Raw genomic sequence first — 24,174 nt, forward strand, 5'->3', positions numbered from 1 at the left:
AAAAATAATCCCCAAACATGCATAGTATTAATAGTTAACTGCTATTTAGTGAGTATCTACTTACAATGTGCCAGGTATGTGCTGGCTCCAGCAAGGTAGATCTTACTATTCCTGCTCCGCAGATGGGAAGGCTGAGGCCTGAAGTGACACAGCTACTAAATAATGAAGCAGGTTCCAAACCCAGACCTGTCTAGCTTAAAATCTTATTCCACTAACCATACTGCCTGCCAGGTAATACATATATATATATATATATATATATATATACATACATATATATATATATATATTTAGAGAGAGAGAGAGAGAGGAGGTCTTATCATTATTAAATGCTTACCTGCAGGTGACACAGTAGCCATATTAGAAGTCTTGGTGGCAGTAGTAGTAGTGTTGTCATGTGCACTCTATAAAGCAGTGGTTTTTATTCTGGAGAAGATCAGTCCCCTGGAAAACTTTTTAAAATTTTATTTGCATGGATTATACATCTTTCTTCAATTTTTCAAAAGAGTTTCTAAATTCAAAAAAGGTGAAATCCATTGCTTTAAAGAGGGATTCATTGAAATGGTTCTTGTTATGCAGAGGCTCTCAGGGATAAAGTAGAACTAACAGATAGGAGACCACACAGAGCAGGATAAAACCGAGAGTGAGCAGTTTTCATTAGGCAAAGGTCAAGGGTTAAAGATAATGCTGGCATGCTTGGGTTGAGGCAGGTGGGAAGACCCTTATGTCGTAAGTGGAGTCCAGAGAAATCACAAGCTTTTTGTGTAGGCTGGTTGCACGAAGAAAGAGAAATTTCAAAAATAGAAGACCTTCATGTGAGGCATATATTAAGAGAAAATTCAGAGAAAGGCTTGGAATAAGAGTATGAAAGCGCTGTCCTAAGCTTTACTGTTTTACTTCAACCCTTCAGGAGTAGCAAAACCACACCCACAGTCAGGACACTGAGGCACTGGAAGATGGCAGGTGTCTAGGGACTTGGGTTGGTGGTGGCTAACCCGCAAGATGCTTCCACCCCTCCCCGCTGGTCCTCTGGCCAGGCCACTTCTCCATACCCTGTCCCACGGTGGTGCGGGGCCAGTGGTTTCTCATAGGCAGCTGGGAGAGGGGCAATAGGATATCTGAGCAGGGCTTTGGGAGCTGGAAAGGACACTACTGGGGCAAGGGGAAGGGTGGGCATGTGGTGATGTACCCTGGGGGCTTGGGAGTAACAGTCATGAGCAAGTGGTCAAGAGCTCGGCTTTCTTATGTAACTTCCAATATTTATTCTTGCTTCGGCAATTTAGAAAAAGGATCCTCCTCCTGCAAAGTGCGCCCAGCCTGCACAGACAAAGATTATTTCTACACACACACGGCCTGCGATGCCAATGGAGAGGTGGGTACCACGGTCCTGGAGCCCCTTTGCCCCGTGGGGACTGTCTCCTGCCCCCCGGGCTTTGCCACTATTGAGCAGTCAGCCAAGCTGGCACCAGATAAAACCCCACAGACCTTCCAGGTGACCCCAGGGCTGGTCAGGGAGCAAAACGAGATGGCTTTGTTCACTTTCAGGTCAGGAAACTGTTTCTGCCACATTTGTTTCACTGCTTATTCACATGTGCTCTGTTTCAAAAAAAAACATTTCATTTTCTTTTGCTTGGTTTCTCCCATTTGTTTAGCTGCTCTGGGCAGTGCCTGCCTCTCCGTGCACACTTACTTCCTCGTGTAGCTTGTCAGACTTGTCCCCTCAGCGCCACTTTCGCGGGTTGCCAAGGGGACTTGATTCCTCCTTCCTGGCTCACTGGAGAATGGCCTGACTTGTTCATTTGCTGCTGTTTCTCTTCCCCCAGGCTTTCTGCCTCAGAAAAGAGCTTTCCTTGGTTGTCTGCATTGCCACTGAGCCAGCCACTCCCTCTGAGTGCTAACTGGTGTGGCAGGTGTGCTGCAGGCGGGGGAGTCAGAGATGACTGGGACAGGCTCCTGCGCCCAGGGAGTCCCAGTCCTGTGTGGGAGGCTGAGAGGAGCGAGATGAGCGTGAATGAGGCGACCAGAGAGGCGTACAGGGCACTGGGGGAGCCCAGGCGGGGAGCGACCAGGACTGGGGCCCAGAGAAGGCCTCTCGGAGGAGGCTGCTTGTTCATTTCAGGCACCGTGCCGGGTACTGAGTACACATCAATGAACAAAACCAAGGGAACATCTAGCTCTTAGTTCTTGTTGTGCAGGGAGCGGAGAAGGAGATAGCAGACAACAAATGGGTGTGTAATGTATCAAATGGCAACAAGTAGTAGGAAGGAAAACAATAAAACAGGATAAGGAGATAGGGAATGATAGAAGATGGGGATGCTATTCTAGAAAGTATAGGGATGGCTTCTCTGAAGAGGGGACATTTGAGCAGAGACCTGAAGGAGATGAGGGAGGCATCGTGGAGCTCTGCGGGCAGAGGGTATGGCAGGAGCAGAGGAGGCAGCTGTGTGCCCGGCGAGTTCCAGGAGCAGTGGTGAGCCGGGCTGGGCTCGAGGGCCAGGTAGAGGGATCTGACTCAGGTTAGACACTCTGGATGAACTGTCTGTATCCCTAAACCGGAGCCTGTCAAGGAGAAAGCGTTAGGAGACGGGAATTCTGCATTCAGAACTAAGCATAGTGCTTGGCTATTAGGATGCATAAATGTTTGCTGGCTGGATGGCTGGCTGAATTATCCCTTTGCTAATTAAGCATGGAATAAAGTCTGGTCCTTAACAGTGATTATTGTTCATCGTCGTCTCTGACCACCACTACCATCTTCCCACCTATATTTGGAGCGTCATCCCCTTCCCCAGCAGAGACAGAATGGCTGCGTGTCTTGTCAGTTGCATCTTAGACTCAGTTCCATAGTGTCCGGTGTTCTGTATGACCTTGCAAAAATTATTGTCATCTTCTTGGTCTCAGTGGACTCACTAATCAAATGGGGACAACTAATCCTGCTCCTCTTCTCCCTCCTCTTCATATGTGAGCGAATGTGAGTGTTTTTCCTGCCTTCTGTCCCACTCTCTCACCTACCAGGCACAGACCAAGGCCTTCTAGATCTGTAGTTGGCTCTGCTGCCTGCCAGCCGGGATGTCTGCCTTGGCTGACTGGCCACTCCCGGTCCTGGAGGTGCTGGGTCAGGCCAAAGGCCGTGTGCCCACCCTGCAGCACAGCCACAGCCCCGCTCAGAGGAGCACTGAGGCGTGTGGTGTGAGGCGTGTGCGTGAATATGCATTCACCAGCAGCGCCTTACAGAAGTCCCCTGCTTTGTGCCTCGCGCCCACACAGCTTCTGCTCAGTCTGGTGATTTCAGTTTGTCTCTGAACCGTGTTTTAAAATGAACGGAAACACCTCGAGCTGGCTCCTGTGATGGCCCTTCTCACCTTTGCCGTGCCGTAGTGGTTTCTCAGGGACCCAGATGGCCAATGCACTGGGCTTGCTGAATGTGCCTCTCCGGGAGAGGGCCCACGTCAGTGTCCCCACTCCCAACACCCTCCTCGCCCTGAGACTCCCGGGAGACAGGTGGGCAGGGTAAGGGTAACATGCAAGCCCGGGGCTCTCCATTGGCTGCTCTTCACAGGGAGGAGGGCTGAGCTGAGCAGGGGGAGGAGAAAGTGTGGGTCCCTCCTTAAGAGCCTCTCATTTCTCATCCTGGATAAAATGGATAGAGGCCTTACGCATTCGTCCTTTCGCATGCATGGCACTCTGTGCAGATCGTTCTCATAGCCCCTCAGTGCGGGCCATAAGGGCACCTTTTTGCCCCTGACTTGGTCTGAGGGCCACACGGGAAGACTGGAGCTGTCCAACTTCACCCTGACTCACCAGGGGTCCCCTTTGTACCCAGTGCGGGAGCCATGTCTCATTCATCTCTGAGACACCAGGTCTGGTCTGGCACATAGATATATTAGGCTTTCTATAAATGCTTACTGAATAAATGAAAAAGCAAAGAATATACCACTTGGAAAACAAATTGGGACATCTCAGCCACTTCCTCTTTCCCCAGGAGTTATGTAAGCCACCTCCATTGTGTGCCTTTTTGTGTTCTGCGATTTTCACCAGCTGCTTTTCCTGTGAGCTTGGTAGTAATAAGCTTCTACACTGGAATCAGAGCTTTCTCTGAAGAGAATTTGCCCCCATTCCCTCTATCACAAAGTCCTCATTAGGTGTCTTCCTCTTCATCCAGGCACTTCATGTGGCAGGTAGTTTCTAAGCACAACCATGTGCCAGGCACTGGGCTAGGTGCTTGGGATACATCAGTGACCAACACCAAGTTCCCCACCCTGGTGGAGCTGTCATCTGGCCCAGAATCCCACCTCCACCCCTCAACCCCCATCTGCAAGTTAGAGTCCTGAAGACAGGCTAAGCCCCACACAGGCTGAACCGCACTTAATCCATTTTCCACAGACGCAGCTCATGTACAAATGGGCCAAGCCAAAAATCTGTGGCGAAGACCTTGAGGGGGCAGTAAAACTACCTGCCTCTGGCGTGAAGAACCGTTGCCCACCCTGCAACCCAGGCTTCTTCAAAACCAACAACAGCACCTGCGAGCCCTGCCCGTACGGCTCCTACTCCAATGGCTCCGGTAACCTCTTCACTGCCCTGTTCCCCGTGTCACACCTGGGGGTGGGCCGTGTGGGCACTTAGAGTGGCCAGTAGAATGCGGCCCCTGCCCTTCCATGGGAGGCAGGAAGGACCAGGCCACCTCTGAGGACTGAGTTCAGGCGGAGACATGGTCTGTCTATAGGTCAGAGTCAGACTTGAGAACTGCTCTCCTGCCTCCTCGTTCCAACCGCGAATGGGACTCAGGCCGGAAGGTACCGAACCCTCACAACAGAGGCTTGCGGCATGTGGTGGAGACGCTCTCTAGGTTTAAGGGGCTGGGATGACCAGCCTGACGTAATCAGAACCTAGAAGCTATGCCACCTTGGGGGGATCTTTGTATCTGTCAGTGGTAATGTGACAATAATATGAACTACATGCATCAGACTAGAAGATACATTTAAGTTTTGAAATGAAAATTTTGGGGGGCAAGTAGGATGGTTGGCATATTGGAATGAAGGCTCAGTGTTTACCTCATCTGTAGTTAAATACACTGTCAGAATGGTTTTGAGTCAGCTTGACAGAAGTTTGTGCAGCAGCACTCAGTGACCACCGTCATTGGGCTGGGTGGCCGTAAGCAGCCTTCCTGCTGAATGCGTGGATCTGTGGTTCCCCAGATTGTACCCACTGCCCAGCTGGGACCCAACCTGCCGTGGGATTTGAATACAAGTGGTGGAACACGCTGCCCGCAAACATGGAAACGACTGTTCTCAGTGGGATCAACTTTGAGTACAAGGGCATGACAGGTAACATCCTCTCATCCTACCATGAGCTGTCCACTCCCTGCACTCCCTCAGTTCTTCCAATGTCACATTTCTTCATAATAGTGGTGTCTGAGAAAAATAAGCTAATTATATCGTGTATTCCCTTGAAAGTTCCGCTCTTCATGAGCATACATTCTGCCAAAACTTAGTTTCAGATGCAAGATCAGAGCTAGAAACAACGAGCATGCACCCTGAAGGTCTTGCTCTGAGAGCTTCAGAGTCTCTGACCAAAGTCTCCGATAAGTAACATGGGTTTGTGTTCAGCGGTGGTTCTGGATGCCCCAAAAGATGGTGCCATATGTCCCTTCCAGGGTGTCATCTGGGTGCACATTTGCCCTGCACCCAAGAGCACCAGGGTGTTAACTCTCCCCTCTCCTTTTCCAGGCTGGGAGGTGGCTGGTGATTACATTTATACAGCTGTTGGAGCCTCAGACAATGACTTCATGATTCTCACTCTGGTTGTGCCAGGATTTAGGTGAGGAATACAAGGCCAAGGGGAAGCCCAAGCCACCTTGGCCACACCCAAATCCCACGTACTCGAATGTTGTACAGGAGAGGGCTTCGGGAGCTGAATTTCCTTTCACTGTCAGTTCAGAGTGGAGGGTGCAGTAATGGTTTGGCCAATGTGGAGCAAATGCCCGTGCATTTTCTCAGTGCTGTGCAGGCTCTCTCATCCTATCGGCTGGCCACGTGCTACTCAAATTCTTCCTCCTCACAGCACAGAGAAGATTAAAAAAAAAAAAAAAACCTTAAAAAATAGGGCTAGACGTGCCCATAGTCCATCCATCTTTATTTGGTACAAGAAGATTGAGAGAGGTTGTTCTTATTGTCATAATTGTCCCCATATCCCAAGAAGACCTAGGGCAGCAAGCAATTTGTTTGCCACTTAAAAGAAAAAGTTGCTCCTGGCAGTGTGGTATGGTGGAAAAGTACACTGGGCTGGAAGACACGCACTTGAGCTTTGCCACTTACTGGCTTTGTGAACTTGGAAAAGTCACTTCGCCTGTACAGGCTTCAGGCCCCTCATCTATAAAACAAGTCTGTGATTTAGGACTAGCTGAGGTTGAGATGATTCTTCCAGCTCATTGGTTAGGACAACTGTGTAGAGAGGAGGTGGGAACTGGAGGGCTTCAGACTTCAAGCAAATCACTGAAGCCAAAATAAAAGCCATAAATGGATTTCCAAAGCCAAAGTGAACTCTTCTGCCCATATGTGCTTTGAAGATGAGGGGGAACCACTGAACAGCCTTCTCTATTGCTAGTTTGACTTCTTTCTCCATTCCCTCCCCTGGGGTCTCTGCTTTCCACCCCTGGGAGGTACTCAATTTCCCTTTCCTTAATCCACATTACCAAGAGCTGACCAGATATATCCTGTGTTTGCAAGGTGAGCAAACCTTTTAGGCTTTTTTTGAATAACATTCAAAAGGCACTTCTCAATTTGCAAATCTGCTTACCGTAGTAAAGTGTTGCCTCACTCCCCAACCTTCCAGCCCGCTTGCGCATGGCTCTCTTTCTCCCAAAAGTAGGAGCAACCTGAGAACTTTGCTGAAGATACCACAGATTCTGCTCACTTGACCCAGGCAAAGCTCCCATTATGCTGGAGAGTGAGCTGCTGAGTAAATGCAGACAACTTACATCTCATGATAGCAGTGCTTCTTAAACTTAAAACATACGAATCACCTGGGAATTATGTTCACGTGCAGATTCTGATTCAGCGGGTCTGGGGAGGAGCCTGAAGTTCTGCAATTCTAATAAACTCCTGAAGATGGCCATGCTGCTGGTCTGCAGGCCATACCCTGCTAGTGAGGCTATAAAGCATTTTTTTTTTTTTTTGAGATGAGGTCTCACTATGTTGCCCAAGGTGATCTTGAACTTCTGACTCAAGTGATTTTCCTGCCTTAGCCTCCTAAGTAAATGGGACTATAGGCACACACACTGCGCCTGGGTGAGGTTATATAGCATTTTATAAAGCACTTCCACATCTGTCATGCCTTTGGATCTCACCACAATGAGGGGAGGGTGGTAAGAAAGATACATTATCGCCTGCATTTTACAGATGAGGAAACTACGGCTTGGCTAGGTCAAACTTACATAGTGGGGGGGACAGAACTGGACTTAGTCCACACTCTTTCCAGGGTACTCAGAACCTAATCCCATCCCTGAGTATACCCTTTGCAGCTGTCCGGGCTCTTCAATAAGCACCGCCTGGCCTCTGGGACTGACTTTTAATTTCTGCCCCTACAGACCTCCAGAGTCGGTGATGGCAGACACAGAGAATAAAGAGGTGGCCAGAATCACATTTGTCTTTGAGACCATCTGTTCCGTGAACTGTGAGCTCTACTTCATGGTGGTACGTTTTTCTTTCTTTGCCTGCTGTGGGGCTTCCGGGGGAGGCTTGGCTCCATCTGCGCCACTGGCGCATCAGTGTAACTGACACCCCCTCGTAGTGATGCCACAGAGGAAAGGCCCAGGCTGACCGTCAGGGACTTCACAGTTTAACATGGGTCTGACCACCTGTGATGGCCCCGGGATGGCAGCAGTATGGGCACCCACGTCACCTCCAGCCATCGCACTTTCTTCACTTGTCTGTCCTGGGTTCAGGGCATGAATTCTAGGACCAACACTCCCGTGGAGACGTGGAAAGGGTCCAAAGGCAAACAGTCCTATACCTACACCATCGAGGAGAACGCCACCATGAGCTTCACCTGGGCCTTCCAGAGGACCACTTTTCACGAGGCGGTAAATTCCTCCCCTTTCCTTAGCCCCCTGACTCCCAGAAGAGACCCTCTGGACCCAGGAGCATGCCTAGCATCAGCCTAAGTTCTGAGGTCCAGAATCCAAGGGTTGGAAGGATCTCAAGGAGTCAAGCAGGGAAGTGTCTAAGCCAGCCCTCTGAGGATCACCTAGCCTTAGCCATTGACTTCCTGGGAAGATGCCAATATAAGCACCTTAAGTGACCTATCTCTCCTTGCAGTCCCTGTCCTATTTTTTGAGATAGAGTCTCACTCTGTTGCCCCAGCTAGAGTGCAGAGGCATCATCATAGCTCACTGCAACATCAAACTCCTGGGCTCAAGCAATCCTTCTGCCTCGGCCTCCTAAGTAGCTGGGACTACAGGTGCATGCCACCACACCTGGCTAATTTTTTCTATTTTTGGTAGAAACAGGGTCTTGCTCTTGCTTAGGCTGGTCTTGAACTCCTGATCTCAAGCAATCCTTCTGCCTCTGCCTTCCAGAGCACTAGGATTACAGGCGTGAGCCACCTTGCCTGGCCTGGTTTTATTTTCTTAACTCAAAGTAATACAAGTTCATTGCAGAAAACTTAGAGAATAGAAATATGCAAAAAAGAAGAAATAAAGTCAGCCATAATCCAACTGCCCAGAGATAATCCAGTTAACACCTGGAGTATCTCCTATATAGTCTTTGTTTCTCTACACTTTTTTTTTTCTTTTACAAGGAAAAGACTTGCTTTTTCCCTATGACAGTATCTACTGCATATTTCCCCCATGGTACTTAATATTTTTATACATCATTTAAAATGGTTCAATCTTATTTTAAAATGGCACAAAATGTACATAAAGAGCCCCTGTTAAGTGAATAAAAAGAGTAGCATGCTTCTAAGATTTTTCTTGAGTATCATAGGATAAAAGATTAAGAAGTACTTTGCTTGGGAGATTGAAGAGGGAGGATTGCTTGAGGCCAGGAGTCTGAGGCTGTAGTATACCATGATCGTGCCTGTGAATAGCAACTGCTCCCCAGCCCCGGTAACATAGTGAGACCCTATCTCTTGAAAAAAAAGAAAGAAAGAGAGAGAGAGAGAGAGAGAGAGAGTGAGAGGGAGAGAGGGAGAGAGAAAGAAAAAGAAAGAAAGAAAAAGAAAGAAAGAAAGAAAGAAAGAAAGAAAGAAAGAAAGAAAGAAAGAAAGAAAGAAAGAAAGAAAGAAAGAAAGAAAGAAAAAGAAAGAAAGAGAGAGAAAGAGTTTGCTATTTCCAGAGGCCTCCATTGTTGCTGCTGACTAGGCCTTCACCTTCTTCCCTCTTGTTTCCTTGTCCCCAGGGCAGGAAGTATACCAATGATGTTGCCAAGATCTACTCTATCAATGTCACCAATGTCATGGATGGGGTGGCCTCCTACTGCCGTCCCTGTGCCCTAGAAGCCTCTAATATAGGCTCCTCCTGCACCTCTTGTCCTGCTGGTTACTACATTGACCGAGATTCAGGAACCTGCCACTCCTGCCCCCCTAACACAATCCTGAAAGCCCACCAGCCTTATGGTGTCCAGGCCTGCGTGCCCTGCGGTCCAGGGACCAAGAACAACAAGGTGCCAGCAGTCTGTCATGCATCCTAAACTTGTCCCTCTGGTTGGATGGCCTCAGAGGGTGCTGGGTCCTGGGTGGGGTTTAAGGGCTGATCCTCAAGCACTCCCCTAGGATATTCCCAGGTCGTGACTGTGGGCGGTGAGTTCTTAGCAGTTGGACTTGATTTCCAGGGTCCAGGGCTCAGTCATGGACCAGTCCCATCTTCAGTTGATGGGTAAGGGAAATCGGTGACTGTCTGGTCCAGAAGGTTATTTGGCATGTGTGCCCTGAAGGGAGGGAATGGTGGGGCCTGTGGCTCAAATTCAGCCTAGTCCGATCCAGCCTGTTCTCATGGCAGTTTGCCCCCTCTCCTTTGGGACGGTAACTGAACCTTTGCTGGGACACATGGTTCACTGGCATTGCTGTGTTCTATCCCCGCAGCTTCTCAGGTTGACAGGTAGAAAGATTCCTTTCTAAAGTGGAAAAACAGCGCTGTTGACCCCGTGCACTTTCTGTGTCTGAGAAAGTACATATGACTAAAAGCTCTTAGATATTCACTGATGCTTTTAAATGGTTTGCATTTTACTGATCTCAACCACACGCACATACATCTCCGTAAGGCTTTATTTATTTATTTTTATCTTTTTATTTTATATTATTTTATATATTTTTTCAACCGACTGGAGTCTGGGTACAATGTAAGGCATTATTTATGCGTGCTTTGCAAACGTAGCTCAGTTCAGCTCTGCAACAAGGGCAAGGGTTCCGCAGATCCCTGGCGACCTCTTTTGGGCAGCCTGGACTTTTGCCACAACCTTCTTCCCCTGGAGCTCCCCCTGCCGCGACATGAGGGGATGGCGGTGTATAAGGCTGCTGCTGAATGGGGACCCTAAAACAGGGTGAGGAATGGGTTTATGGGAAGTAAAACCCCTTTCCTGCAGAGAACCTGAGAAAGAGGGAGCAGTGTTCAGGGGGTGAGGGGGAAAGACCCGTAGTTTATCTTCTGCCATCCTGGGTACCCTTCTCTTTGTTAGTACCCCATTGTCTTCTGCTTGGAAGTAAGAAGGGCAATCCTGTGTCTTGAGAGGGTTCTATACTCTAGGCACAGGGAGACGGCTATAAAATTTCACTGAACTACCTACAGGAAAATAACAGGTTTGGGTTTTAGCACATCATACATGTGCTAAAAATTGAATGGCAAGATGTACATAAATCCCACTGATGCCTGCTTCACTGCTTTTCATGCCCACCCCCCATCCTTTCTTCCTCCTCTTTCACCCCATTTGGGCTGGAGCAAGCTGGGGAGAAAACTGTTACTCTCTCTGCTGCGGGCCCTCAAGGCCCTGCCCACCCAACTGGTCCGACCCTCTCTCTCCCCCCCCAGATCCACTCTCTGTGCTACAATGACTGCACCTTCACACGCAACACCCCAGCCAGGACTTTCAACTACAACTTCTCCACGTTGGCAAACACTGTCACTCTGGCTGGAGGGTCAAGCTTCACTTCCAAAGGGCTGAAGTATTTCCATCACTTTACCTTCAGTCTCTGCGGAAACCAGGTAAGGTTTGCGAGCTGACAGTCAGAGAAGCGAGGAGGGAAGCCAGGAGATCCCAGGCCAGGGACAGATGCAGGAGAAAACTAGAAATCCTCCTGGCAGCAGAGGATTGGAGAGGTTAAAGGGGTTTTAAATGATTATAAATCTCTCTGAGGACTTAGGAAAATAAAACTGTTTAAAATAAGATGTTCATTTACTCTCACCTGACCTTTATTCCCTCCAGATGTGTATGTAAAGAAAACATGCAGGAAGATTTCTTTCCCCCCCTTAAAGCAGCAGTCTTTAGCAATCACTGCATCTGTCACTTGCTTTCTAGAGGCTGGATAAAATCAACTATTTTTAGTTCACCTGCATGTGTCTTTGCTGACAGTACAAAAGAAAGTAACATGAAAGACTTTCTAAGATAAGGAAAGACTGTTACCACCAGCCATTTCACGTTGCTGCAAATATTGTGGATCCAAAATTCAAAGGCAGAAATGTAAAGGGTAATCCCACCCCTACTGCGCTTGACTAAACTGCAAACAAGCCACAGTTAGCAGTTGGAAAGTTCATTTCAAATGTTAACCCCCCAAAAAAGTGTCTTGAGCTTTTAGTCTGCGACTGTGTGGTGTTAAGGCCTCTGCATCACACAGCTTCTACCCGCCTTCTGCAGCGTGCAAAGAAGCCGATGTGTGTTAATATAGAGAACATACCAAGAAAGAAAGTCATCTACGAGGGGTTAGAGATAGGTGTCTCTATCTTGTTTTTAGAAGTCCTTGGAGAGGCGAAGCCTCAGAAGTAACAGGTAGTGGTAACTCACGAAATAAGGATGAATGCAAGCCCCGGGTTGCAAACATTTCATTCAGTGAGTTATGGAGAGAGGTGAAGACAGGGAATTTGGGGAGATGATGTCTTTTTTTTTCCTTTGCTCCTTTATTCTTTTCAGAAATGCTTACTGTGTACTGCCACGCTATAGATCCTCAGTTCAAAGACAAAATAATTCTGTGTTTTATCATAACATAAAGGTTTCCTTCTGTTCTCAAGCACTTTATCTAGTTCTTACAGAAAAAAAGCTGAGATTTAGCTCCATTTGTAATAAAATTTAGAACATTGAAAATCTTATGTTCTACTTCGTCCACTTAAATTTAAAATATTGACTAAATGATTTTATATTAGCAAACAAGCTAAATATTGATATTCCATAAATTGAACATTCTTGAAGGAACAATGTCTTGATATTTCCTCTATTTTAAAAGTTCAAGTCTCAACTGCCACTGCCTTCCAGATTTCTACACTGTGAGGGTTCAAGACTGGAGGAAAAGCAAACTTCCTTCTCTTGATATGTTTGTTTAAAAATGGAATGGGTTCCTTTTGCCCTTAGATGTCCTACCTCAAGGCAGGGAGAGGGCTGGTCATGGGGCCTTTTTTGACCCTTGGGAGTCTTTGGAAAGTGCTTCTGAGACAAACATGGCAGAATCACAGCACCAAGGGAGAAACAGAAGGGATGTGAACCAGGCCAGATGTGCAAATAAATTTCACTGGTTTCTGCTGAGCATGGTGACTCATGCTTGTAATCCCAGCTACTCAGGAGGCTGAGGTGGGAGGATCACTTGAGGCCAGGAGTTTGAGAACAGCCTGGGCAACATAGTAAGACCCCACCTCAGAAAAATTTTCACTGGTTTCTAGGATCAGATATATATTTCAGTTTCTGTCTAGGAAACTGATTAGGATAAGGAAGTACCCTTAACTGGTGGGCTGGTAGGTTAGATGTCTAAATCAGTTGCCACCATCATCAGCTGGCTTATGTAGTGCTCTCAGGTGAAACAAACTCAAAGAAACAAAAAAACTGAGACCTTGGGCCAGAGTTCCAAAAACTGGGGCACCTAGGCCTTACTTCTGGCTTTTTAAAAACATTTAAATCTGTTTTGTCATTACACTTGGGATGAATCATTCCACTGCAACATACTGTTGGAAGGCTGAATTTTTTAGATGTGAAAAAAACCTTTCCCTGTTCCTTTCTGGGAATTCCTCTCTGACTATTCACTTCTCACTTCTTTTTTCTCACATCCCACACCCCTCCCACCACCAGGGTAAGAAAATGTCCGTGTGCACCGACAATGTCACTGACCTCCGGATTCCCGAGGGTGAGTCAGGGTTCTCCAAATCCATCGCAGCCTACGTCTGCCAGGCGGTCATCATCCCCCCAGAGGTGACAGGCTACAAGGCTGGGGTGTCCTCGCAGCCTGTCAGCCTCGCTGACCGACTTATCGGTGAGTAACTCAGCTGCTCCAGCCTTGCTTGCGTGGGTGCGTGTGTGCGTGTGGGTGCGCAAGACAGTGAGGCCGCCAGGCTGGGGGTAAAAGGCACCCTGTGAGGGGCCCAACCTTCTGACCCCTGTTTTCCACTCCGTCCTGTGTGTCAAGTGCCCCTGGGGCCTCTGACAAACCTTTGTTCATCCTTTCATGAGCCACTCAGGGATGTGATGAGGTGAAGTGAGGTTGGATGTTGAAAGGTATTGAAAGAATTAAAGTGGTTGCTAGCTAAGAACTAATTAGGAGCTCTAATTTGGCAGGGGTGACAACAGATATGACTCTGGATGGAATCACCTCCCCAGCTGAACTTTTCCACCCGGAGTCCTTGGGAATACCGGACGTGATCTTCTTTTATAGGTGAAGATGAGAGGCCAGGCTAATGCAAGTGAAACCTAAGACTCCTCCACAACTTTGCTACACCCCCCCCCTCTAGCCACCTGCTGCTTATAAAGCCAGGACATGTCTGAGGTCTAGCAGATCTGCCTAGGCATGATAGCTAAAGGCTGGGGGTTCCCCGAGCCCAGCTTCTTGGGGGCAGGTCTGTCCTGGAGGCAGAGAGAAATACTGGATGATCTGCAGTGGACTTCCCTTCCAGCCTCAGGAGCCTCCAGTGTATGCTGTGCCTTTCCTAGACCGTTGCATTTCCTCCTTGACTAGATCTTGCTGATCCCCACCCTCCATGTGTAAACCAAGGCCTGTGCATTCCCTGTGTGTCGGGCTAGAGCCCAAGTCTTGACTTCCCCAGCAAGGGAATCAGTCCATGTTGGCTGTACTTAGTGGCTCTCTGATAACATGGTGGATTGACTTGTTCCCCCACGGGGGCTGGCTTTCTCTGCAGGTCCAATGATGTGACCCAATCCTGCAGTTCTGGGAGATCAACCACCATCCGTGTCAGGTGCAATCCACAGAAATCTGCCCCTGGAAGTCTGTCACTGCCAAGGTAAGCCCTACAAAGGGATGTAACAAAGGCCACAGTTTCCCTTCTTTGGACTCATTCTATCCCAAGAGCCAGAGGTTACTGAAAAAGAGCAAAAGGGAAAAGAGTTTGAGATCCCTTAATGGGCTCTTAGGGGCATAGTCATGGCCTCAAATTCTCAGTCTTCAGATGGCAGGAATGGGGCAGAAGGAAGAGTCAAAGCTGCCCCCATGTTCCCAGACCATTATAGTGGCAGCTGTGCAGCAGGGTGGCCAGTGGCTCTGCCTGAGAGCCAGATGAAAATCAGCTCCTCCATTTACTACCTATGTTATCATGGATATATTTCTTATCTACTCTAGGCCTCTTTTTTCCTTATCTGTAAAATGGACATCATATAAGTTCCCTCAGGGAGTTATTCTGAGAATTGAGGAAACCAATGAGACTTTAGGACTTTAGGATTAGTAAAGGTTTAGGGATCCTAAGAATCTCTCTGCAACTGAAAGATCCAATTCTGAGTTTAATAACTTAGTGTACTAAACTGAAAGTTTCCAAACTAATATGACCACAGGACACCATCACCCCCTTTTTTTCCCACATAACACCAACTAACATCTTGATGGGCACTAGTGCCTTGAGGCAGACAGCCTGGGAAATGCTGCTCCTACGCAAACACTGATTGGGAAGATGGGGAGCAGAGCAGGGCATCTTGACCCAGCAGTAGTATCCAAGTGTAAAATCACTGTTCTTGCCATTGTAACCGTCACAGTAAAGTACATAACAGATATCCATGACTTGAAATTCATTCCTCAAGACCAATCCCACCCCCAGGATGCTGCATCAAAGTGCAATTTGCAAAATGTCACATATCCATGGGAGAACGGGAACCTCAGGGATGGATGGGGAGCCACACTAGAGCTTAGACACTTTACATCAGCTCTCATCTGATGTCAGCAAAAGCATAAACGGGCAGAGGGTGGGGAGCCCAGTGGAAACTGGGAAGGCCTCTTATCATCAGGGAGATCGTAGATCAAGCCTGTGTTAAGGACTAATTGGAAGGATCCTGGTAGGGCTAACGATTGGGACAGGGAGAGGATGCATCAGGCAAGCCATGAGACAACAGGCCTCCAACCGGACCTCCCCCACTGGTCCAGCGAGTAGAGCTCAGGCCTCCTTTCTGCTTTGCTAGCACGTGCTCCGATGGGACGTGTGATGGCTGCAACTTCCACTTCCTATGGGAGAGCGTGGCCGCTTGCCCGCTGTGCTCAGTGGCTGACTACCACGCCATCGTCAGCAGCTGTGTGGCTGGGATCCAGGTAGGTTTCCCTGTGATTCGGGACGTCCCAGGAGAAAAGGGAAGGTGAAATCTGAGTTTCTTGTTTTTCTCCCCAACAGAAGACTACTTATGTGTGGCGAGAACCAAAGCTATGCTCCGGTGGCATCTCTCTGCCTGAGCAGAGAGTCACCATCTGCAAAACGATAGATTTCTGGCTGAAAGTGGGCATCTCTGCGGGCACCTGTACTGCCATCCTGCTCACAGTCTTGACCTGCTACTTCTGGAAAAAGAATCAAAAGTACATGATGGGGAATTGGAATTGGGGATGAACAGGGTTGGATTATTGAGCAGGGAGAACATCTGAGAGTATAAATTAATGGGGCTTTTCTCTGGAGTTGGCCACAGACCCTGTGACTCTGGCCAGAGACCTGTTGAGCCACACTTATCCAGTGTATGCCTTGGTTATCCTGACTCCTGAACAGGGATGGTACCACGTGGCAGTCTATAAATGGCTGTTAGATGCTCAGAGGAAAAGCAAAGAGTAGCCTTAATTTGTTGTTATTATTTACAATACAAATAATGACTTTATGATTTCAATATTCTACTAAGCTTTGAGATCAGAGAAACAATCATCCTTAAGGAGAAAAGATCACTGAAATGGGAGCTAAGATTCCTTTTATACACCAGGCGTAACACCATTTTGCCATGCTTCAGTTTCCTTCCCCATGGCATGGGAGTAGTATCTGTTTATAACCCAGTCTCTCTCCCTCTTTCCCCTTATTCCCGCATTTCAGTGTCTTGTCTTTCCCATCCTCCTGTTTCACAGACTAGAGTACAAGTACTCCAAGCTGGTGATGAATGCTACCCTCAAGGACTGTGACCTGCCAGCAGCTGACAGCTGTGCCATCATGGAAGGCGAGGATGTAGAGGATGACCTTATCTTTACTAGCAAGAAGTCGCTCTTTGGGAAGATCAAATCATTTACCTCCAAGGTAAGGGGCCCGGCCAGTGCACTGAAGTCAGCAGGAAGGGCCAGAGGAGACACTGCTGCCAGGACACTGAGTGGTCCCGCGCTGATCAGGGACCACGACTTGACTCCCCACTCCCCATACTATTCTGTTTCCCCATCTGAAAATCCTGCCTTCTGCCTTTCGATGCTGATACTCTTTCCCCTGGGGCCCAAGGCTGCTCTTGACCAAGCTCCTTCTCTTCCAACATGCACTGCAGTTGGTGAACTGTTTGGCCCTTTTAACTTCCAGATGGAGTATTGAACCATCCATGTTATAAGAATTACCCTCTCCCGCTTTTTTTTTTTTTTTTTTTTTGGAAGGGGGAAGAGGTGATCTCTAGGATCAACTTCTGATAGAAGTGGGGCTCTCCTTTGACCAGTGGAGGGTGCTGTCCCCCAGGTGTTTGGGCCTGGTCCTTTGGGGACTGAATCATAGCTAAGTCTAAGCTATTCACCACTGAGCAATTCTGAGCTGGGAGGGTTGGCTCTGTGTGGGTGGGTAAGTGAGTGTGAAACTCTTAAATGCAATACAGACAACTCTGTCACTGGGCGTGGGGCCAGCAAAGAGCATCCAAGCAACTCCTCCAGGGCTACAGCCGTCTGCAGCTCCACTCTGCCAGCGCCCACACCTGACTACTGCCCTGAACCAGTTCATCCCAACGGGTGTGGGTGGGGAGGGTGGAAAGAGGGAGGAGCGTACAGGTGGGGTGGTGAAGAAAGGATGGCGCCTAGGTGTTTAGATTGCTGAATCTTGTTCCCTTTGTGCTGACCTGCCAGGGTGACTCCCGTGGCCTCTTTAGACTGTGATTTTTTTTGTTTGTTTTTGTTACCAATGGGAGAACAGTTCACCCTGGGACTCTTGAGTCGATCTGGAACTTCTAGAATTTAGAAAAGGTGCAAAGCAGGGAATTTTTAAGATTTTTCTTATTCTCTGACTGACCCTGAAGGGAGCAAGATAAATAGAGGATATCTCATTTCTGTGTTTCTACAAAACCACTGAAAACGGGAATTCCATAAGGGTTCCTTCTGTCACCTGTTTTCCATTTCTCTCCTTTGTCCCCCAAACTTGTCCCTGTGCAGCAGCCAGCTCCTGTCACCATCTCTCTTTCAGAGGACTCCTGATGGATTTGACTCAGTGCCGCTGAAGACATCCTCAGGAGGCCCAGACATGGACCTGTGAAAGGCACTGCCTGCCGCACCTGCCTCCTCACCTCGGCACATCACCTTGCAAGCCTGTGGCAATTTGGGTGTCCGCATCCTGCAACACCCACTGCTGAAAATCTCTTCATTGTGGCCTTATCAGAAGACTTTTGAATTTCAGATATTTGGTTTTTTTATAGAGTACCCAAACCCTCCTTTCTGCTTGCCTCAAACCTGCCAAATATACCCACACTTTGGTTGTAAATTATTCCCATGCTTGCATTTTGTTTCCCAAAATGGCCCATCCGCCAGAGCCATAGCTTTGTCTGACCAAAATTCTTATAGTTCCGAATTCTCTGCTAAGTGTAGAGACTATTTCCTCTGTCTTCTTATTTAAGGGCAGAAACATCTGGGCGTTTTGCTGACCGTTATGCCCTCAGCTCATGATCTCTTTGGGAGAGAGGCTGGTGGGGGGATCGGGGTTCCCTGATGGACAGTGTTCATGGTGGCCTGGATTCACTTCTCCTGGATAGCCAGCTCAAACTGAGAGGAACGGGTAGTCTGAGGGCAAGGTGAGGAAGGCTGGGTAAGCACAAGAGAGGCACTAAGGGTTTTTTGTTTTTTAAACTGGATACCTCATTCCCTTCTCTTAGAAAGTGATAAATATTCTCACTGAAGCCAAAGGAAAAAGTTCATGAAGAAAATGCCCAAAGCACTGGGGGGTCTGTTCTGCCGATTTTCTTTTCACCTCCCACTGTCTCCCTGTGACAATAAAGAGAACCAGGTAAGCTCCAAACCCAGATGCTCTAGTTTTATCCTCTGTTGGCTTTTACCCACAGAGAGGGCAAACCCCTACCAGTGAGGAAAATTCCCCATCCTTGAGCGCCCCTGTCCTAGAGGCTTGGCCAGGGGTATCTTCTTTCAAAAGAGCACATGGAGGCCAGGTTTTAACGGGGCCATCCTGGGGGATCGAGCCCACAATGGCATGGGCCTGAGGTGGCCATGATGTCTGCTTCTAAGCTTAACTCACCTGCTCAGCCACAGAATAAATAATGTCTAGGCTGGTCTAAAAATGAGTTGAATCCCAGGCCCACCCCCTAGCGGCAGAATCAGACCGGTCTTCATGGAGGGAAGGCTAGGAGAGTTTAACAAGGTATTCACCAAACTGGGATATTTCTCTCTCAAGCCCTTTTCCTTCCCTTTTTCAAATTCTCATTTCCTTTGTGTGCTAAAAAACTAAAAAGACATCTGGTCCTAATTTCTGGCAATATCCCTTTTGAAAGGTGAGTAGAGTGGGTGTTCTTTGTGCCCCTTTCCCCCACTTTTATCCCAACTATAATTGGTGAACTTTAGGTACCTTAGAATGATCAAACCAGAGCAAGACTTTAAATTACCTTCTTCCTTCTACCACTGGCAATTCTCCCTCCCTCACTATCAGGCTGGGATGACCATCCTTGGTCAAACCCAGTTGCCTATGGTTCGTGCCTGTGCCCCTTCTCTAGTGACCATTTGCTGACTAGATGGTAGATAAAGGAGATGGCATTTCCACATGGTTTGTCTGCCACAAAATAGTTTGCTCATCTGAATAGCCACTGCTGCCCTGGCAATGCTCTTACAAGAGCCAGTGAGAACTGGAGCTGTGCCGTGACTTCTGGCCATCAACAGCATTGGTGATAGCAGGGAGTCCCTTTGGTTCAATGAATCTAGAAGCTTTTGTTTGGGTTATGCAAATTATCTCCCCTTTTGTGGGAGTCAGGCTTTCAGAACCTGTGTCCAGGTAGGAATTTCCCCCAGTAGATGCAGATACGTAGCTCCTGAGCTCCGGCCCAAAGTCTTCTGTAGCCTCAGCGACACCTGGGCATCTGCCTTCTCACTGAATAATTTTCTTTTGTGACAAAGGCCACAGAAGGTCCTTAGACTATTCTGGAAACAGTAGGAAAAAAATACCCATTTGACTTCTTTATTCTGACTCCTCTGATTTAGTCATAATACCTTAAGGATCTCTTCTCTGCTACCCTTTACTGGGCTGACTTCTACAGGTCTGCCCTTGACCTTGTCAGGAGCTCCTGAGTTACGCTACTACTTGCAACTCAGACAAGTCAGATTTCTTTTTTAACAACTTTATTGAGATATAATTCACAAATCACTCAATTTACCCATTTAAAACCTACAATTCAAAGGCTTTTACTATACTCACAGAGTTCTGCATCCATTTTAGAACACAGACATGTTCGATTTTCTATGGGAGAAAGCCCTTGACCCAGGGCTACAGTGGTTTGCACAGGCTGTTGGTGGAGGGAGTGTGGCTCAGGAGATAAAATGTTTAAACCCCATTTGGTTACTTAGAGTCCTAGAACATACAAGTAACTCTCATCCTGTAGTCATCACCTGTATTTGGCTGGGAATACAAATGAAGATTGTGGTGTATCCAAGGATCAGGGAGTTTTTTATGCCAACAAAACTTTTTTTTTCTGTCTGCCTCTACATTAAAGATAAGACTGACTATATTTATACAACAGAGACTTTGTAATGGATTTTTCAGCTTGGTGAAATCAAATTTTTGTCTTATCAGGACTAGTTGGATTTTCTTTTTACTCTGTATTTCAAGCATTAATAGTTTGTTAGGGGATGGGTATTGCATGTCACATTTTTGTGTGTGTGAAATAAAAATATACTTTCGAGTTGTTTTTCTTGAACATGGTTGGATGGCTGGATGGGTGAGCAGGAAATAGTAAGTGTCCTGCAAGCTAAAACTGAAGAGGAGGATTCCAGATCCCGAAAGAGAAAAAGAAAAGAGCACAGAGTGTGGAGCAAGATGGACCTAGACTAGAAGCCTCTTATCACCTGTTAAGGAATTAATCTGTGACCAAAGCCTCAGTTTCCACAATAATAAAATGCTTCTAATGATATCTTACATCCCAAGCCCAGGTAAGGGTCAGAAGAGACAACACATGAAACACTTAGCACATTACCTCGCTTCATTCAGGTTTCTCTTGGGTGGCCCGAGGCCAGCCACATAACAATATATCCACAAATACAAGTCCAGTTAGTTTCTCTGGGTATGAGGTAGATTACTACACACTAGATATGGAGAGAATCCTAGGGGACATCAATGACTTACCATTTTCCAGGGTTGCTGGATTTTTCTGCTTCAGTTCTTCCCTTCACTCTAACTGAGGGCACTTGACCTCAGAAAGAATCATCTCAGCTAAATGAGTTTGGGCCTTCACAAACTTTTCAGTCTGAATGGTGCTAAGTGCCAGATGTTCTACATTAGGGTCTTTGAGTAATTTTTAGTCTTCAAACAGGCCTCTCCTCCTCCAGTGCCTCCCACTCCTGCAGTCAACCCTCTGCTCTGCAGCTAGAGCCCCTGAAAACCTGCTAGACAAATTCTAAGAGAACTGTAACACTCAGAGTCCTTTTCGCACACATCTGATGGCACTCAGATGTGCCATCTCTCAGGGTTTCTTATTGGTGTCAGGTAGGACTGAGCAGCAGGTACCCATCTATACTCCAAGGCTGGTGGTTTATGATCCGCATCGATTTTTACTGGGTGGTACCTGGGTTGTACTGGTAGTTACATATTTTGATTATCACCCTTCATTATAAAGTCCAAACCCTAAGAAGGAAAGTAGGAATGGGAACATGTGTTAATTTGGCATCTCTATCTCAATGTCATCTCTATCACTGACAAAGAAGTAAAAGACATTGGTCAGGTGACCAGGCAAAAAGATACTTATGACTTGTCTACAACTTAAAGAAGACATTTAATTAATTGGGAACCACAGAGTGACAACGACTACTGAAGAGTTGGAGAAACTGACGTAGGGCTGCAATACAAAACTTTGTGGATAATTCAAGAGCTATTAAAGGAGAATTTGAAATATAAACTAATTTCATTTCAGTGCTGAAGTTAACAATCCCACATAAAATGCAATTCCCTATAGAGTATTTCCCCCATATCCTGGGTTTCACTTTCCACAGTTTTAGCTACCTGAAGTCAACTGTGGTCCAAAACTATTGAATGGAAAATTCTAGAAACAAACTCATAAGTTTTAAATTGTGTGTCCTTCTGAGTAGCATGATGAGATCTTGTGCCATCCTGTTGGGACATAAATCATCCCTTTGTCCAGCATATCCACGCCATTTATACTACCCACCTATTAGTCACTAGTAACTGTCTTGGTTATCAGATTGAAAAAACACAGTATATACAGGGTTCAGTACTAACGAGTTTTAGGCATCCATTGAAAGTCTTGGAACGTATCCTCTGGGGCTAAGGGGGGGACTACTGTACGATACAGTGTGGTGGGAGAATTGATACCTCACCCCAGTTCTATCAGGAGAGGCTGGATTAAAGTCCCCCAGGTCCTGGTAGCTTTCCCTGACCATTCTATTTTTAAATGGTTCCTCCTTAGTTGCCCAAGGACAACAACATTAACTTCCTTTGTTACTGTGTCTCTCTGATAGAAGGGAGTGGGCAACCCAGAGCTGGAGGTTGGGTTGTCAGCTCCTCCTGAAACAGTACAGTAAGTACTACCACACTGTGGGAAACCAGAGGCTGCCTAACCAGTCTAGGGGGAGGGGTGGAGAGGATGTCAGAGAAGGCTTCCATGAGGAAGGAGGAATTAGCCAGTTAGGAGGAACAGAGGAGGGAAAGGGAGTTCCAGGTACAAGGAGCTTGTATAAAGAAAGGCTTAGAGGCAAGAAAGGGGAGCCATAAGTAGTTTGGAATGGGGAGCTCAAAGGGCGAAATAAGAGATAAAGAAGGAATATGTGGCCAAGCTAGTTGGCTCACTCCTGTAATCCTAGCACTCTGGGAGGCCAAGGTGGAAGGAACACTTGAGGCTGATCCTTGAGTTCAAGACCAGCCTGAGCAACAGGGAGACCCCACATCTACAAAAAATAGAAAAATTAGCCAGGCTGTGGTGGCACATGCCTGTAGTTCCAGCCACCCAGAAGGCTGAGGCAGGAGGGTCGGTTAGGCCCAGGAGGATGCAGTGATCTATGATGATGCCACTGCACTCTAGCCGGGGCGACCGTGTGAGACTGTTTCAAAAAAAAAAAAAGAGAATAAACAGGTAGCCACGTCTTAGCAAGAGAGTGACAGGATTGCACCTACTTGTCAAACACTGAGAAATTCTACTTCAAATCCAAGACCAAAGGAGGAATGCAGAGCTACAAAAGTCTAAGAGAACTCTCACAAGTTAGCCAGCTCTGAACTGGGAAAAACCGAGGAAGGCAGCTTCGGTTGGGTGCCCCTCGCTCTCTTTTCTTGCTCCCTCACTGCAGGTGTTCACCCCTTTGAGCTGCCCACTGGCTGCAGCATCCCCAAGGCAGTATCTCACCCAGGATCTGCTCCCTGAACCTGCAAAAAGTTTCCACCCTCTCTGCCTCTGCCCTGCAACTCACTCCCCCAGGCGAGGATGTAATCACTCATGGTGTGGAAGGCATTGGTCCTGTGGGGAGAAAGATGCAAATACCCTCTGGTCTCTGTCCTACAAGAAAAAGCCCCATATTCTAGCCCAGGTTCTCATGGCCCTGTTTTCTGCTAACAAAGGTGCAAGCCCAAACATTAGGCTATCTCAGACACTTACCTGTGTCCTTGTTTTGGTCCCATCACTTAACTTCCTTGGGCCTCAGTTTCCTCATATAGAAAATAAAAAAAGGGTTGGCATGGCTCACTGTTTTCTGGTCACGGCTCCTTGAACCCTTGAGTCCTCTGAGGCAGCCCCCAAGAGCTATTCTTGGTACTAAAGGCTAACAGAAATCACACTTCCAAAGACGTTAGGGCTTCCTACCATCGTTCCATAAGTAAAGCTTTATGTCAATTTCTTTTTGAGTTAGCTTCAGGCAAGAATTGCTCAGTGTAGTAACATTGGTCATTTCCTACTGATCAGAATTTCTAGTTATCCACATGCCTCTTTTCCTAAAAAAAAAAAACAAAAAACAAAGAAAGAAATAAAAGAATCTCTAGTTAGCAGCCATATATATATATAATTAACAAAAAAGGCAAATAAATTATTTTTTCAAAAATCATGTTCATTAGACAAACATATTTTAAAACATGGGGACAGACGAAAAGATTGGGACTTATTAGGCTAACAGCTAAAGTTCCCCTCCAGCACTAAAAATCCTATGGTTCTAAGTTGATGAATGAAGTTTGCTAGCATGTGAATTTGTTATACTTATCAGGTACGCTGAACATTTTAAAGGGATATGTTAGTCATCTAATGATAATAGTAACGCTGAAAATCCGGAAGGAAATTTGGAGAGTCCAGAATTTTAAGGTCATCCCTTGAAATACACTGATGACCTCCTTAAAGAGTTGGCCCAGGCTGGGAGTGGTGGCTCATG

General features: G+C 47.1%; 1 protein-coding gene and 1 pseudogene across 3 annotated transcripts in view; one reads left to right on the forward strand and one right to left on the reverse strand.

Moving 5' to 3' along the window:
- ELAPOR1 (endosome-lysosome associated apoptosis and autophagy regulator 1) overlaps nt 1-18,085 on the forward strand; it is a 74,691-nt gene extending 56,606 nt beyond the window's left edge. The window contains exons 8-22 of one of the 3 annotated variants that reach the window (XM_045546700.1): nt 1,284-1,372; nt 4,381-4,558; nt 5,193-5,321; nt 5,724-5,814; nt 7,583-7,688; nt 7,940-8,077; nt 9,393-9,656; nt 11,018-11,191; nt 13,257-13,437; nt 13,740-13,836; nt 14,318-14,419; nt 15,582-15,708; nt 15,788-15,966; nt 16,495-16,660; nt 17,758-18,085. In XM_045546700.1, coding sequence (XP_045402656.1) covers nt 1,284-1,372; nt 4,381-4,558; nt 5,193-5,321; nt 5,724-5,814; nt 7,583-7,688; nt 7,940-8,077; nt 9,393-9,656; nt 11,018-11,191; nt 13,257-13,437; nt 13,740-13,836; nt 14,318-14,419; nt 15,582-15,708; nt 15,788-15,966; nt 16,495-16,660; nt 17,758-17,799 — 2,063 coding nt within the window. In that variant the 3' untranslated portion in view covers nt 17,800-18,085. The remainder of the gene's footprint in view (nt 1-1,283; nt 1,373-4,380; nt 4,559-5,192; nt 5,322-5,723; nt 5,815-7,582; nt 7,689-7,939; nt 8,078-9,392; nt 9,657-11,017; nt 11,192-13,256; nt 13,438-13,739; nt 13,837-14,317; nt 14,420-15,581; nt 15,709-15,787; nt 15,967-16,494; nt 16,661-17,757) is intronic. The other 2 variants (XM_045546699.1, XM_045546701.1) reach the window with 2 other exon arrangements.
- Nucleotides 18,086-21,179: 3,094 nt separating this feature from the next.
- LOC123636240 lies at nt 21,180-21,229 on the reverse strand (annotated as a pseudogene).
- Between the last annotated feature and the right edge of the window lie 2,945 nt (nt 21,230-24,174).

This window comes from Lemur catta, chromosome 3 (assembly GCF_020740605.2).
Source record: "Lemur catta isolate mLemCat1 chromosome 3, mLemCat1.pri, whole genome shotgun sequence".
NCBI lineage: Eukaryota > Metazoa > Chordata > Mammalia > Primates > Lemuridae > Lemur > Lemur catta.